Consider the following 16,906-nt stretch of genomic DNA (forward strand, 5'->3'; position numbering starts at 1 on the left):
TACCATTTACGAATACAAAGCATTAATGGAAAGAATTAAGATGCTAGCTGGGGGAGAACAGTGATAGCTTTGTAGATGAGGGGGGACCCAAGCTCAAACTTGAAGCATATTATTTTACTAATTAATTTTCAAATACCATTTTCTTCAAGTCATTAATATGAATTGACCTTTCCCGTTCTACTTTCTTATTTAGTTGATTGTTTCCAAATTTTTGTGAGGGTTCATTAGGTATTTTTCTCAATCCCTTGGTGCCATAGAACACACACAAAGTGACTTCATAGTGCCAACTTCCCCCCCTTTCCCTCCCCACTCCATTATTTGGGGTGAATCTCCTTCTCTAGGGTGATCCCTTGATGATGATGGATGAGGAGATCTCAGTGATTGATGGAGATGAAGGTAAACTTCTAGGTCAAATAGTACAATACTGTGTGGGGTGGTGAGGTTGGGGAATTGACTGAATACTATGCTATCCTGGGATTTCTAAGAGTTCTGCCTTTGGGTGGGTTAAAATACCAGTATTATCTCTACTACTATTTCTGTATACCTCCTATTCATTCTACTTTGTTTCCCCACAGCCCAGGTGACCCAACAGCCAGGCCATTTATTCTGGCCTCCTGGCTCTGCCCTAACAGCTAGGCTTCGGCGCCTAGTAACAGCCTACCAGCGTAGTTACAAGAAAGAACAGATGAAGATAGAGGCTGCAGAACGTGGGGACCGGCGAAGGCGGCGTTGTGAAGCAGCCTTCAAGCTAAAAGAAATTGCCCGGCGAGAGAAACAACAACGGTAAAACATAGCTAGGAATTTGGTCTGAGCTATAAGTATGTCTTCACCTATGAACTCTATATTGAAAAGCATTTTAGGAAGATTTATTTGGAATTCCCAACGGAGGGACCATCTTTTATGCCTTGAAGCATTAATACTTCTAGGACTACAAACCCCACTTATGTGCAATAATTTTAATTCTCAGGTTGGTTTCCTGTGTACACATTCTCATTGAGTTATTTGCCTGCATCATTTTCCCCCTTACCTTGATAATTCTTGAAAATTATATTGTACCTCTCACTGCCTCTTCTGAGCTTTTTCTTTTTCTCTGTTGCCTCTACTTTGTATCTCGTGGTTTCAGGTATACTAAATCACACTAAAAAGTGACCAGTTGTCCTTATCACTATTATTGTTATTCCTTTTTCCTTATAGATGGACAAGGCGTGAACAAACTGATTTCTATCGAGTAGTGTCTACTTTTGGTGTGGAATATGACCCTGACACCATGCAGTTCCATTGGGATCGCTTCCGCACTTTTGCTCGACTGGACAAGAAAACAGACGAAAGCCTTACCAAGTACTTCCATGGCTTTGTGGCCATGTGTCGCCAAGTGTGCCGCCTTCCCCCAGCAGCTGGCGATGGTAAGTGAGAATGGAGAACCTAAGGCAAGGGTGGACAGATGGTGACAGGGCTGATTCTTGATTGATTACTCCTTCCATCTCCATCTCTTACAGAACCCCCAGACCCTAATTTGTTCATTGAGCCCATCACTGAGGAGAGGGCCTCACGGACTCTCTATCGTATTGAATTGCTTCGGCGCTTAAGGGAACAAGTTTTATGTCACCCTCTTTTGGAAGATCGGCTGGCATTGTGTCAGCCTCCAGGTCCTGAACTGCCCAAATGGTGGGAGCCTATTCGTCATGATGGGGAGCTTCTACGAGGGGCGGCCCGCCATGGGGTGAGCCAAACAGACTGCAACATCATGCAGGATCCAGACTTCTCTTTTCTGGCTGCCCGTATGAATTATATGCAGAACCATCAAGCAGGAGCACCAGCTCCATCCCTGTCACGCTGCTCTACTCCACTGCTGCACCAGCAGTTTACCTCGCGCACTGCCTCACCATTACCCCTGCGCCCAGATGCTCCTGTTGAAAAGTCACCTGAGGAGACAGCTGCCCAGGTCCCCAGTCTGGAGAGTCTGACTTTAAAGTTAGAGCATGAGGTGGTGGCCAGGAGCCGACCAACCCCACAAGACTATGAAATGCAAGTAGCCCCCTCTGATACTACCCCTCTGGTTTCCCGGAGTGTTCCACCAGTCAAACTGGAGGATGAGGACGATTCAGACTCTGAGCTGGACTTGAGCAAGCTATCACCATCATCCTCTTCTTCCTCATCCTCATCCAGCTCCAGCTCCAGCACTGATGAGAGTGAGGACGAGAAGGAAGAGAAGCTAAGTGAGTGCATGTGACAGGCTGTTGGCCCTCTTCCCTATTTCCTTTTCTGCACTTTTCCTTCTTTTCTAAATGTGTCTTCTTGAGAGAGATTCAGATTTTGATTTGATAAAATGTCAAGAGATCTATTCTTTGGGCCTTTATTCAAAGCCTGTATAATACCATTCCCTTGTAACATTCTTCCATCCTTCCTCCCACATTCTGTGTGCTCTCTAGCTGTTGACCGGTCCCGCTCAAAGCTCTATGATGAAGAGAGTCTCCTGTCCCTCACTATGTCCCAAGATGGATTCCCGAATGAAGATGGAGAACAAATGACCCCTGAGCTGCTGCTGCTGCAGGAAAGACAAAGAGCCTCTGAGTGGCCCAAGGTAACAGCCTCACTCCTAACAGGTAGAGTACAGGAATACAACATAACATACACAGGGAACAAGGAACAAATGGTTTGGCAGTTTTCAAATTGTGTTTACTGCTACATGTTTTTTCATAAAATACTTCCCATTTCAGTTAGGGTTCTATTAATACTACTTCCCCCTTTTCCGCCTTATGAATTTTCTCCATTCTGGTAATGACAGTACTATTGTATATCTCAGGATCACAATGGTGGTATTCAGGTCTTTAAAACTGTATTTCTTATTTCAGGATCGTGTTCTGATAAACCGCATTGACCTCGTATGCCAGGCTGTACTCTCAGGGAAGTGGCCTTCTAGCCGCAGGAGCCAGGAAATGGTAACAGGAGGAATTTTGGGGCCAGGCAACCACTTACTAGACAGTCCCTCATTGACACCAGGAGAATATGGTGACTCACCAGTGCCCACACCACGAAGTAGCAGTGCAGCTTCCATTGCAGAGGAGGAGGCATCTGCAGTTACCACAGCAGCAGCCCAGTTCACCAAACTTCGCCGAGGCATGGATGAAAAGGAGTTTACAGTTCAGATCAAAGATGTAAGCTCAACATTTAGGCATTGGGAAATGCAGAAGGAGATTGTAGTCCTTTGTAATTACTAGTTTCACAAATGGGATACTAAACTCATTTGGTCAGCTACCTTTTAAGATGCCAGGAGAAAAAAAATTAGAGCTCATGAAAGATCTATTTAAGAAAAGTCATTGAGGTAAGAGAGGAAAGTCCTGAGGATTATATGAAAAGAAACCTTATTTTTGAAGGAATTCAAGTCAACACAAGACTTTGTGTGGTTCAATTGTAGATCTAAGCTTGATTTTTTTAAAAACAAAATTTAATTAATGGAAAGGTGTTTAAAAGACACCTAAGCATTGTGGCCCTTACTAAATTAAAAAGGAATAATTTATTTTTTTAAATAATTAATTAATTAATTTATTATTAAATTTGCTATAGCTTAGAAGAACATACTAGAGAAAAAAGAAAGGGAAAGTGAAATAGCAAACCGCCAGGTCCAGGACTAGAACCTCAGTTAGCCACGTGGGAGTCCAGTGCCTTAACTACCACACCACCTGCTGGTCCCAAAAAGGAATTGTTCTTACTGAAATTAAACTAGTGTTATTTTTTGTTTTATAGATGGTAACTTTTATTCTTCACAATTCCCTTTCTTGTTGAATCCTATTAGATGGTCATTAAATACTCAAAGAAGAAAAGTTTCTTAAATTAGTATGTGATAGGAATAGCAGGATTTTGCCCCTGTGATGAGTTGCCATGCTAATACTGAGACACCAGGTAGGGACTTACCCTATGTTGGGTGTTGTTGAGATAATCTTTACTTCTCATGAATCTATCTGAGGGGCACTAGGTCAAGAAGTGAAATCTTTCTAAGGAAGAAGTATTAAGTTTTTTTGTATAATATTTCTAATTTCTTCTTTTTTTTTAAGGTTTACCTGTTTCTCCCAAGAGAGACAGACAGGCAGTCCCAACAGGGTCCCAACACTGCAATCTACCCCCAGCCTCAAGTAGCATAGATCATGGACACATGCAAGCCCATCCTGTATGTATAGAGAAAGGCGCTAAGCCTCAGATCTTGGGACATTCTCATGTGGTCCCAGCTTTGTTTTTACTATTCCACCATCTGACCCCGTATTTCTAATTTCTTGTAATTAAAAAAATTTTTTTAGAGAGATTTTGCTACAGGGCACATTCACTCACCAGAGAGACAAAGTGAGAAATCACTCCCCTCGGGGAATGGCCACACTGTAATCCCTTCTCCTTCATTCTCCTCTTGGGATTTTGGGTGCACACACACACACACACGTGCCTAATATGAGCTGCAAGCCACTGGTCCAGGACTTGAACCATGGTCGACTACATGGGAGTCCAGCGACATAACTATAAAGCCATTTGCTAGTCCCAGTATTTCTAATTTCTACCCATTAGTCAGATAGCCTTCCTTCTCACCATCATCGCGATGAACCTAAGCTCAAGTTTCCTAAAGCTAATCTTCACTTTTAAAAAGTAAGTGCCATATGATGTATTTTTGGGTGGGTTGTTTTCTAGGAGGAAGGATTGAAGTTAACATTCCAGAAGCACAAGTTGATGGCTAATGGAGTAATGGGGGATGGACATCCACTATTTCATAAGAAGAAGGGGAACAGAAAGAAGCTAGTAGAGGTGAGTGGTAGAGAAGGCTTTTAACATGATGATTAGATAAGATCTTTATATTCCTAGTAATTAGAAGGTAATTGGGATTGAGGGACTGAAAGATAATAGAATTATCTCATGATTACCATTGGCTCTGCTCCCCTTTCCTCCCTGCCCCAAAGAAGAGTATATGCTCATGGGGGTGGATTCTGGGTTTGCAGCTGGAGGTGGAGTGCATGGAAGAGCCTAATCACCTTGATGTGGACCTGGAAACCCGGATCCCTGTCATCAATAAGGTGGATGGTACTTTGCTGGTGGGTGAGGATGCCCCTCGCCGGGCTGAACTGGAGATGTGGTTACAGGGTCATCCAGAGTTCGCTGTCGATCCCCGATTTCTAGCGGTGAGTGGCAGTTCCATCCAGCAAGATTTAAAATCATGCCTTTGGTATTTAAGCTTTATGAGAAGAAGAAAGCATGCCATTTTACATTATTGTTTCTGCATCTGTAGGATAAAAGTAATAATACTTAGTCTTCCTATCTCACAGAGTTGTAGTGAGGATGAAAGTAAAATATTGCTTAAAGCACTGCATTAAACTAAATGCTAAGCAAGTATGTACTACTACACTTAATTTTTTTGGGAGAGATCCACTTATTGGCAGTTTTCCACTAGGACTAATCCTTTATTTTTCTGTAAAATAAGCATCTATTACCAAACAAAAGATCCTAGTGTCTTAATACTTCAGAGAAAATTTCTTCAGGGTAACTGATATTTTCTATTGCAGTATATGGAGGATCGCAGAAAACAGAAGTGGCAGCGATGTAAAAAAAACAATAAGGCAGAGCTCAACTGTTTGGGAATGGAACCAGTACAGACAGCTAACTCTAGGAATGGAAAAAAGGTAAGTGAGACTGAAGCATTACCACTCTATTCCCACACTAGATACAGTATTACAAGACTTTCAACAATGATTGTCACTAACGCTTATCATTTTCCAATGCATGGTCTTGAGAAAAATTTTCTTCATTGTCCCAATAAGGATACCAGAGTGTTTTCATTGTTACATATCCTGCTGTTTGGTATCTTCATCTATAAAAGAATATAAAATTTTAAAAACAAACTTTTGTACTTTAAGCATACGAAAATATAAGAATTAGTAAGATGTGTTACAAAAGACATTCAGGGCTTATCCTACTCTTATGAATAACTAGAGAATTTTTGGCAAATCGTTTTAATTCTTCAATTTCTACATTTTGAAAAGTGAGGGTTTCAGAGTAGAAATTCTCTTAAAAGTTTTATAATTCTGTATGTTTTAGGAGTGATTGGGGGCCTACTAAGAAAAACAGTCATGGGCTTTCCAAACATATAAGAAGCTGAAAATTAGTAATAATACTTCAGTAATGAGAAAAGCATAAGACACCATAGTTTACAATTTATGATAATTTTGGTCATTAGATGATTCCCTTTTTTTTTTAAGAGGTTTTTCCTAGAGGCACTGGCGCTCGCCAGAAAGGCAGAGAGATAGAAAGCGAGAAATCACCCCCCGGGGGGATAGCCATGCCACAATCCCTTCTCCTTTATTCTCCTCTCAGGATCTTGGGCATGCACACACACGCATCCGGCATGAGTTTAAGCCACCAGGTCTGAGACTCGAACCGTGGTCGGCTACATGGGAGTTCAGTGACATAGCCATTACGCTAACTGCTGGTCCCAGATTATTTCATATTTTTATCTGTACTTCTCTTTTATCACAGTTATAAACCATTTAGCAAATTAAGTATCCATAGTTGTTTTTTTCTTAAGAATTATTTTACTTTATTTATTTATTTATTTATTTTAATTTGACTAGAGAGGATCAAAGAGAGAGTGAGAGAGAAAGTGAGAAAGAGAGCTTCTAGGTCTGGGACTTGAACTGCGGTCGACCATGGGGGAGTCCAGCACCCTTAACCACCACACCACCTGCCGGCCCTGAATATCCATAATTATTTCTTCTTCTCACCAAAATATAACTGCAGAAGTTTCTCTTGGCTATGCATGCCTTATTCTGTTTGTTAGTTTTGTGTGTGTGTGTTACTTATTTATTTTAGTTTCTATAGGGCACGTGCACTTGCCAGAGAGAGAGAGAAAGAGGGATAGTGAAAAACTACCCCCAAAAGAGATAGTCACACAACCCTCTCTTCATTTCTCTTGTGTGGATTTTGGTCACACAACCCCCTCTTCATTTCTCTTGTGTGGATTTTGGACATGCATACATATGTGTGATACATGTTTTTCAAGCCATGGGGTCCAGGACTCAACTGTGCAGTCAGCCATGTGGGATCTAACCACTTTAACTACCATGTCACTCGCTACCAGCGTTGTACAAGGGTTCTAATTTCTCTACATCCTTGCTAACACTTACTCTCAGTAAATTTTTCTTTGTACTCTTAGACCAAAAGAAATACCCAACAGTTTTGTTAGTGAATACTTGGATCTAAACAACATAAGGTTTTCTTTTTGGTAACAACTTTGTTTGACAAATGAAAAAACGAAATATAATACACCTACTTTTTTTAAAAAAAGGATTATTTTAATTTTATTCATCATCATTATTATTTAATTTGATCAGAGTGAGGGGGGTAAAGTGAGAAAGCAAGCTGCCAGGTCTGGGACTTGAACCATGGTTAGCTGTGTGGGAGTCCAGCACCTTAACCACCATGCCACCTGCCAGGCCAAATATAGGGGATGTGCACTCACCAGAGATGATGGCACAGTGATAAGGCAAGCAAGAAATCACACCCCAGGAGAATGGCCACGCCAAAATCCCTTCTCCATTCTTGTCCTGGGAATTTGGGCATATACTCACACACACCTGGTGTGATTTTCAAGCTTCCAGGTCCGGGTCTCAAACCATAGTCAGCCATGGGGGAGTACAGTGCTTTAACTGCTGCACTACCTCTTGGCCACCTGTTTTATTGTTTATGAATTGCCAGAGGGCAAGTGTACTTGCCAGAGGGAGAGGGAGAAAGCACCTCCTAATGGGATCTGGTCACACCCAATCTCTTTCCTCTGTTCTTCTTTCATAATTTTGGGCACATACACATGCCTGGTGTGGTGGTTTTTTTGGGTTTTTTTGAGAGAGATTTTTTGCTATAGGGCATGTGCGCTTGCCAGAAAGACAGAGAGATAGAAAGCGAGAAATCACCCCCTGGGGGAATGACCACACAGCAATCCCTTCTCCTCCATTATCCTCCATTATCCTCTCGGGAACTTGGGCATGCGCGCACAGGCGCCCGGCATGAGTTTAAGCCACCAGGTCTGGGACTCGAACTGCGGTCGGCTACATGGGAGTTCATCAACATAGCCATTATGCTAACTGCTAGTCCCAAGGTTTTCAGGCTGCCTGGCTGGGACTCAGACTGCACAGCCAGCTACATGGAATCCAGCTACCCTTATCACCACATCACTAGCTAGCCTTATTTTTTATGTTAGTTATTTTGCCTTCTGGCACAAACACTCGCCAGAGAGACAGAGAAAGCGAGAAATCACCCCCCAAGGGGCATGACCATGCCACCATTCCTTCTCCATTCTCTTAGGATTTTGGGCATGCATGCACACACACCCGGCATGAGTTTTAAGCTCCCAGGTCTGAGACTCAAAATGTGGTTGACTTCATGCAAGTCTAGCTACATAATCATTTTGTCATCTGTTGGTCCCCTTCAGAAACGTTTAAAAAGTCCCCTCATCTGTGTGTCTTCGTGTAACCACATGACATTTCTCCTTTCACAAAATTATTTTTCAAGTGACTAGTATCTATTTTTTCCAATTAATACATTCTAAATATCTCATATAGACTTGTTATTGTTTTTACAGTAGTGAAAATGATAGCATGGAAAAGTGCTCTGGTTTTCCCTCTTAGCCTCCATGTGACCAGAAGTGTAAATAAGCACAGTGATTGACATGGGAAAGGCTGATGACTATAAAGCTGTTGCCATCTCTTGTCTTCAATTTAGCATTGTAGAGCAGCCTGTAAAAGAGACGTTTTTAGGCCACCCAATGTCGTGGTATTTGAGTCCCACACGGCCAATTGTCTGGTTCAAGTCCTGGACCCTGCAGCTTGAAGAATGCACTGGTCATGTGTGCATATATACCAAAACTCTCTAACAGAGGGATAAATGGAGAAGGGATTGTGGGTAGTTTCTAACTTTTTAGTGAGCAAACACACCCTATAACAAATTTTTAAAAAGGGGGCAGTGAATTTTTCTACAATATTAGTTTTTTTGTTTTGTTTTGTTTTGTTTTTTTTGCTATATGGCATGTGTACTTGCCGGGGGGGGGGGGGATAAGATAGCTTTCCCCAGAGGCATGGCCATGCTGCAGCCCTTTCTCCTCCATTCTCCTCTCGGGATTTGGGCATGTGCACACATACTTAACCAGTGGGATTTTTTTAGGCCCCTGGGACTTGAACCACTGATCTGGCCTTGTGAGATCTAGTCACCTTGACATTATGCCACTGGCTGACCCAGTATTACTTATCTTTATTTAAGTATTTTTGCTAGTCTCTTATAATCAGTTGATAATGCTAAGGAAAGATCACAGGCAATCACAGAAAAGGATAATATGACTAATTCAGAATTTTTATTTTTTAAGAGATGTTTTTGGCATAGGGCATGCGCACTCCCCAGAGAAACAGAAACAGAAAGCAAGAAACTGGATGGTCCTGTCACAATCCCTTCTCCTCTATTCTCCTGTTGGGATTTTGGGCACATATGAACACGTGCCTGGTGTGTCTTAAGCTGCCAAGGCTGGGACTCAAAACTGCCATCTACTACGTGGGAGTCCAGCAATGCAAACATTATGTTGTCTGTTGGTCCTCAGAATTCTTTTTTTGTTTTTTTTTTTTTTTTGAGAAGTTTTTGCTATAGGGCGCGTGTACTCGCCAGAAAGACAGAGACAGAGAGACAGAAAGCGAGACGTCACCCCCCCCGGGGGGATGGCCACGCCATAGTCCCTTCTCTTCCATTCTCCTCTTGGGATCTTGGGCATGCACGCACACACACCCAGCGTGAGTTTAAGCCGCCGGGTCCGGGACTTGAACTGTGATCGACTACATGGGAGTTCAGCAACATAGCCATTACGCTAACTGCTGGTCCCAGTCCTCAGAATTCTTAATGTAGAATTTACAATGAATCTAGTACTACATTATTATTAGACTGTACATATATTCTTAGAAATTTTGTTATTTATTTCCTCTATTAGCAAGAGAGACAGCATCTGCCACATGGTCTTGATATTCTCACTCACCTTTAGCCCAACCAATCCCAGATCGTGGGCACATACATGCCTCATGAATTCAAGGGGAGATGTCCGGACATGAATCCATATTGCTGTGCTGCCATCCAACCCCCTATTATAATTATATTTTTACAGTTTATAGAAATAGGGAAGTAAGATGTTTAAAAGTCCCCACTTTAGATGTTAGGTTTAGAAGGAGAAAGAGTTCAAAAGACATAGGTACCAGTTGTATGAGTTTAATGCCAGTTTACCCAGAATGCTGCTTAGACAATAGCAAAACAGAGACACATAAAGTATCTCTTGCTTCACTGAACTTAAATCAGAATTTGCAGTCAGAAAATTTTAGAAGAAACCATTTAAAATTCAGCATATGTTTGTTTATTTTTTTTGGAGAGGTTTTATTTTTATTTTTATTTTTTTTTGAAAGATTTTTGCTTTAGGGCACATGCGCTTGCCAGAAAGACGGAGAGAGACAGAGGCAGAAAGCAAGAAATCGCCCCCCGGGCGGATGGCTACGCTGCAATCCCTTCTCCTCCATTCTCCTCTCGGGATCTTGGGCGTGCACACACACGTGCCCGGCGTAAGTTTAAGCCACCAGATCCGGGACTCGAACTGCGTTCAACTACATGGGAGTCCAGCGACATAGCCATTACACTAATTGCCGGTCCCTTTTGGAGAGATTTTTGCTATAGGGCGCCTGTGTTCGCCAGAAAGACAGACAGACAGAAAGCAAGAAATCACCCCCCAGGGGGGATGGCCACACTGCAATCCCGTCTCCTCCATTCTTCTCTTGGGATCTTGGGCATGCATGCATACACGCCTAGCATGGGTTTAAGCCACTGGGCCCAGGACTCAAACTGCAGTCAACTACATGGGAGTCTAGCCACATAGCCATTACACCAACTGCTGGTCCCTATATTTAAGTTTTCTATCAACATGGGAAAAGGTACTTTATTAAACTTAGTGAAGAACTACTTAAAATACTTCGGTATCATAGATATCCAAAAGTCTTAATCTGACCTCCATTCCAATGTGATAATAAAGGATAGTGTTGTAAATGTCAATATTGTACTGGATTTCACGTGTTAAGATCATGTAAACAACCTGTCAATAGATACTTAAGTGAATTTCCTTTTCTGTGCATGTACTGATTCACTCACTGTCTTACCTAGAACACTTTTAATAAAGGATGGCTTTGTGAAATGGTTGCCTGGAGTGAAAGTACAATGTAGTCATGGAAAACAAACAAAAATTTCTAGTTCACCCGAGTATCAGTATCAAATATTTGATCTTAGCTTCAGCATCAGAATGCTTCAACCAAATACAGCATTTCTTCCCCATCAATCTTATTCTGATTATAATTGCTCTGCTCTAAGATAAATTCAATAAAAAGAAAAAAATGGTAAGGTAGGAGTTTATAAGCTTTTGCTTCTTTTTTTATATTTCTTTATCTTATGTTCCCTCTTCACAGGGTCACCACACTGAAACTGTGTTCAACCGGGTTTTGCCTGGGCCTATTACACCAGACAGCAGTAAGAAGCGGGCCCGTAGGATGCGACCAGACCTTTCTAAAATGATGGCCCTGATGCAGGGTGGAGGCACTGGGTCCCTATCTCTCCATAATACCTTTCAACATAGCAGTAGTGGCCTACAGTCTGTGTCATCTCTGGGTCACAGCAGTGCCACTTCTGCATCTCTGCCTTTTATGCCGTTTGTGATGGGTGGTGCAGCATCATCCCCTCATGTAGACTCCAGCACCATGCTTCATCACCATCACCACCACCCCCACCCCCACCATCACCACCATCACCATCCAGGCTTGAGAGCCACTGGCTACTCTTCACCAGCGACTACCACCTCTGGTACTGCCTTGCGGTTGCCACCACTGCAACCTGAGGATGACGACGATGATGAGGATGAAGATGATTTATCTCAGGGCTATGATAGCTCAGAAAGGGACTTCTCACTCATTGATGATCCTATGATGCCAGCCAACTCAGACTCCAGCGAAGATGCCGATGACTGAAGTCCCAACATGGTCCCCATTGCTTGGGTGGCTGCTGTATTTTCATTTACTCTGGCCCTTGGACTATGGAAAAGTGGGAGGGGCAGGGGAGATGTGGGGAAACCCAGGACTCCAGGAGGTGAAAAGGAGAAAAAAGAAACCAGAAAACTTGTACCTGATTGCTCCCAGTTTTGAGAGGATTGGGTGGGTAGGGGAACTCCTAAAATAATACATGATCACTTCCTCATTTCTGGGGAAGGAAAGGAGCCTAGAGCTGCCGGTGCGCTCACCCCTCCCTAAACACCTCCATTAACTACAGACTATGTAGCGTGGCCCTAGCCTCTGGCAGAGCCTGTTCCTGACCGAACTGTGGATACAGCTGGAGGGTCAGGAACTGTTACCTTCCTTCCCCTTGGCATTAATAAATTTAAGTTAATCCTTTTCCACTCTTCCCTTGTCCTATATTTGCTCAAACCCGATATAATTATTTATTTTAGATCTATGCTCTTAGCGTGTAATTTCAACACCACTTTCCTAAAGCTTAATACTGTTCTACTGTTACCTTCGTAGCGCAGACAAGTCGACTGTACGCCTCTAATAGAACTCCAGACTGTCCAGGCTTGCTAAAGGCAAGGGAATGATTTAAGGTAAATAGTAGCTAAAATGTTCTAGACTCAAACTCCAACTTCTTAGAGAGATGAGAAAGATGAATTTCGTCATGGACATTTACAGTTTCTCTTGAATTAACTGAAGTAACGGTGCTTCGGGGGAAGCCAGAGAACGGTGTCATTTTTGATGGACTGTCAGGACTGTGCTGGGCGGGGGCTGCAGGGAGGAACTGGTTGGTGCTTTCCCTCAAGCTATTCCTTTCTTTCGGCCTGCCTCCTACCATCCCACCGCTCAGATGCACCCTGGGCATTTTCTTTTTCTTTTCGTTGCTACGTCCTTTCCTGGATAGCTTGGGTCCAGTTTATCGCGAAGGTGGGCTCTGTTTGCCTGGTCTGAGAATCAGAGCCATTAACCCAGAACTTGGCACCGAGGGTCCTCCCGAGGCCTGCCCCACCATTTCTAGGAGGGGCGCCCGGCCAGTCACGCCGTTGTCTCCCCACTGGTGTCTCATGCCAGAGCCCGCTCTTTCCGCTTCCCCATGCGGGGCGGGCGGGGTGGGGCCTCTCAGCCGCGCGCGGCAGCTCGCGTGGGGCGAGCGTCACGTGATGACGTCGCTCGCGTGCGGCTGTGGCGAAGTTGACAAGAAAACCCCGCGAAAATCGACTCTTTGTGGTGCACATTTTCTTGATTTCCCCACTCATTCTTGCCTTCCTCCCCCTACCTCGGGAGAGAGGATTAGATTTAAAAAAAAAAAAAAAAAAATTCCAACCGCTGTTGGGACCCGGAAACGGAAAGGGCATTTTTGAGGTCGATACTTCCGGGTCACTGGGAGAGTGCGGGATTCCGGGGCCGAGAGCGGGTGGTAGAACCGGGACCTCGCGTGATTCTCGGAACCCGCGGAGAAGCGGCGTCTGCGGCTATGGCTGTGACTCTGGACAAAGACGCTTATTATCGGCGAGTGAAGAGGCTCTACAGCAATTGGCGGGTAAGGAAGCTCCCGTAATTTCCCCTAAGGAGTCCCCGTAGCCATCCCATAATAACCCTGTTTCTCGGCGCCCTTTTTTCTTTTCGGTCAAGAATTCCCGGGTCCAGTGTTGAGCTCCTTTGGTTACTCCCGAGTCATTCACCGCTGGTGGACATGAGCGCCTCCCCTTAGCGGGGAATCCCCCGCAATCGCCCTGCTCTGTGACCACCACCATCTTCCCCGAGTGCCGGCCCCGGTCAAGCAGAACAGGCAGCTCTCGCAGCCTCTTCCCGCCCTACGAGAGGCCAAATCCTCCCCTACCTCTCCGTGATCACGTCTTGCAGCCACCTCCTGCGGTGTTCACGCGCACCTACGCACTGGTTCTGTCCCTCCAGAACCACAGTTTTCCGCCTCAGGTCCCGCCAGAATTAAAACCATCTTCATAAAGGAGGGATGGAGGGGCAAGGAGGATGAAATCCGGCTCTTTGCGTTTATCGTTTGCGGGCCTTTTGCAGGAGTTAAAAAAAGAAATAATGCTCACGCGCATCCACCTCATGTTTGGGCCCTGCCGTTGGGAAGAAACCTAATGCTGGAAATCTGCAGGCATTAGTAGTACAGGAAACACAGTGTGATGCTTAAAAGCTTATTCGTTTTCCTTGTTGGTAGAGTTTCCGGGGCACGTGTTTGAAAAACAGACCGGTGGCAGTTCCCAGTCTTTTAAAGTTTGGACAATTTCGTTGTTTTAAAAACATCTTCAGTTAAAACTTAGTTTTATGGTTTTAACTTAAGGGAACAGACATCTGATTGCATTCTGTGGTGAAGGTTGAGCCGTCTAATTTAAGACCAACCTCAGAATCTAGGCATCAAGGCAAGATAAAACCAATAAAGACATTTTTAAAAACCTGGAAAACATCCTAACAAAAGTTATCAGTTCTGATATTAGCATCGTCAATTGCCTTTCAAACCTATCCTCTACTAAGGCCAAGCTATTAAAATTGGTTATTGCCAGGACCAGCAGTTGGCATAACAGCTATGTCTCTCTGGACTCCCATGTAGTCAACCGAGGTTCCAGTCCCAGACCCGGTGTCTTAAACTCACTAGGGGCGCGTGTGCGTGCGTGCCCAAGATCCTGAGAGGAGAATGGAGGAGAAGTGATTGCAGCATGGCCATCCTCCCTGCGGGGTGATTTCTCGCTTTCTGTCTGTCTCTGTCTTTCTGGGAGCGCACACCCCCTATAGCAAAAAATCCTCTCAAAAAAAAAAAAATTGCTTATTTCCTTGCCATTCATATTCAGGATACCGATGCATGTTTCCATGTTTGAGGGTAACTATGTTCAATAATTGAAAGTGCTGAACGACTGCTAAACACAAAATTTATTTGTAAAATTTTATAGTAGTTAATTTCTACCAAATGATTTTACAACTTCTCTTACTGTTTCATTTAGAATTGAACATGGTCTGGATTGGAAAAACTTTTATAAAGCCCTGATATTTTCTAATGGTTAATAAGTACTGATGTGTTGGTAATAGTCAGAAATCCTTATTTCTGCACATAAACCCTAAAACGATTTTTTTGGGGGGGAGGTTTTTGCTATAGGACACGTGCACTCACCAGAGAGACAGAGAGATAGAAAGGGAGAAATCACCCCTGAGGGGGATGACCACACCGCAATCCCTTCTCCTCCATTCTCCTCTCGGGATCTTGGGCACGCACGTACACGTGCCTGGCATGAGTGTAAGCCACCAGGTCCAGGACTTGAACCGCGGTCGACTACATGGGAATCTAGCGACAGCCATTATGCCAACTGCTGGTCCCAAAATAATACACTTTTGCTGTGGAAGTTATTTCTAGTCCCAGTGATTCAGAGATATTCTCTATAAGCCATACATAAATACAAAAAATCATTTATCTTTTAATACAAAGCATGAAACTAGTCTTTGTAGGAAAAAAACGGCCTGAAGTCAGATTATTCTTAGTATCAAATGACAGTGTTTGAATTTATGCAAGTGGAATACTCCCCCTCCCTTTTCTTTGTTTCTCAAAAATTATTAATATTTATCTTAACCCTGGTGTTTAATGTAATTAGATCATTTAGAGGGATGTTAGTTATTTGGTTGTAAAATCATGACCCAAGTCTATATAAAAATGTATCCACAGAATACATCTAATTATTATGAAGATCTTATTTGAATAGACTTTTTGTTATTTTGTTAACAATTTCTTTCAATGTACAGTCTTTCCAGGTTTTAGCATTTTCACTGTCATCTGCATAAGCAGAGATATTATCTTTCTGGGATAAATTCTAGTTGTTTATCGTCCTAGCTGTAGCAGAAAGATGGTAGAATATTTGGGTGTTTCTATACCTCTTTTATGTTTTACACCCTTTTCTTTTTTGATAAGAAAATTGGTGCATTAGGACCAGTGGGTGCATGGTGGTTAGGGCACCGGACTCCCAATGGCTCATCATGGTTCGTGTCCTGGATCCAGCAGCTTGAAAATAGCTCTAGTTGTGTGTGCATGAATGCCCAAAGTCCAGGAGGAGAATGGAGTAAAAGAAATTTTACGAGGGCATCCCCTTGTGTGATTTCTCAGTTTCCCCTTCTCTGCTTGTCCTTCTCTCAGACAAGTGCACACACCCTATGGCAATATATATTTTATATATGTTATGTAATTATATATATATATTATGTATATATATATTTTTTTTTTAAGAGAGATTTTTGCTATAGGGGACATGTGCTTGCCAGAGAGACAGAAAGTGAGAAATCACCTTCCAGAGGGATGGCCATGCCACAATCTCTTCCACAATCTCTTCTCCGTTCTCTCGATTTGCGGCATGCAGGTACACACACACACACACACACACACACACACACACACACACACGCTGAGTGTTTTAAACCACTGGGTCCCAGACTCACCATGGTTAACTACTACCTGGGAGTCCAGCTACGTAATGGTTACACTATCTGCTGGTCTCAGCAAAAAATATTTTAAAGGGCCAGCGGGTGGTGTGGTGGTTAACGTGCTGGATTCCCACAAGGTGGACCGCGACATCGTCCCATACCTGGCAGCTTGCTTTCTTACCCTCCCCTTTTCTCGTGATCTCCCCACCCCCATCTCCTTTGTCAAATTAAAAAGTAAATAATAGTAACAAAATTAAATAAAGAAATAATTTTTAAAAATATTTTTTAAAAGAGGGACCAGCAGATGATGTAGTGTCTGTGTTGCTGGACTCTCATGTAATCAACTGTGGTTTGAGTCCCGGACCTGGTGGCTTAAACTCAAGCTGGGTGCCCAA

General features: G+C 43.3%; 2 protein-coding genes, 1 long non-coding RNA gene and 1 other non-coding gene across 4 annotated transcripts in view; 3 read left to right on the plus strand and 1 right to left on the minus strand.

Annotated features, from left to right (window-relative positions):
- The window catches only part of CHD8 (chromodomain helicase DNA binding protein 8), a 78,693-nt gene extending 66,212 nt beyond the window's left edge, over positions 1-12,481 (plus strand). Inside the window, exons 29-38 of the mRNA XM_006161420.3 lie at positions 342-396; positions 576-783; positions 1,195-1,403; positions 1,497-2,216; positions 2,430-2,581; positions 2,853-3,155; positions 4,672-4,785; positions 4,977-5,156; positions 5,538-5,654; positions 11,499-12,481. Coding sequence (XP_006161482.1) covers positions 342-396; positions 576-783; positions 1,195-1,403; positions 1,497-2,216; positions 2,430-2,581; positions 2,853-3,155; positions 4,672-4,785; positions 4,977-5,156; positions 5,538-5,654; positions 11,499-12,053 — 2,613 coding nt within the window. The 3' untranslated portion in view covers positions 12,054-12,481. The remainder of the gene's footprint in view (positions 1-341; positions 397-575; positions 784-1,194; positions 1,404-1,496; positions 2,217-2,429; positions 2,582-2,852; positions 3,156-4,671; positions 4,786-4,976; positions 5,157-5,537; positions 5,655-11,498) is intronic.
- Positions 3,862-3,968, plus strand: LOC114004554 (small nucleolar RNA U6-53/MBII-28). The gene has a single exon (XR_003546683.1). It is a non-coding gene; the product is annotated as a small nucleolar RNA U6-53/MBII-28 (small nucleolar RNA).
- On the minus strand, positions 5,154-13,191 carry LOC102468554 (uncharacterized). Its single transcript, XR_336435.1, has 3 exons — positions 12,595-13,191; positions 5,736-5,842; positions 5,154-5,209 (listed from the first exon to the last, which is right to left on the minus strand). It is a non-coding gene; the product is annotated as an uncharacterized LOC102468554 (long non-coding RNA).
- Positions 13,192-13,560: 369 nt separating this feature from the next.
- Positions 13,561-16,906, plus strand: part of SUPT16H (SPT16 homolog, facilitates chromatin remodeling subunit) — a 46,584-nt gene continuing 43,238 nt past the window's right edge. Inside the window, exon 1 of the mRNA XM_006161421.3 lies at positions 13,561-13,626. Within this exon, the coding sequence (XP_006161483.1) occupies positions 13,561-13,626 (66 nt within the window). The remainder of the gene's footprint in view (positions 13,627-16,906) is intronic.

Source organism: Tupaia chinensis, unplaced genomic scaffold (assembly GCF_000334495.1).
Source record: "Tupaia chinensis unplaced genomic scaffold, TupChi_1.0 Scaffold138584_1, whole genome shotgun sequence".
Lineage (NCBI taxonomy): Eukaryota > Metazoa > Chordata > Mammalia > Scandentia > Tupaiidae > Tupaia > Tupaia belangeri.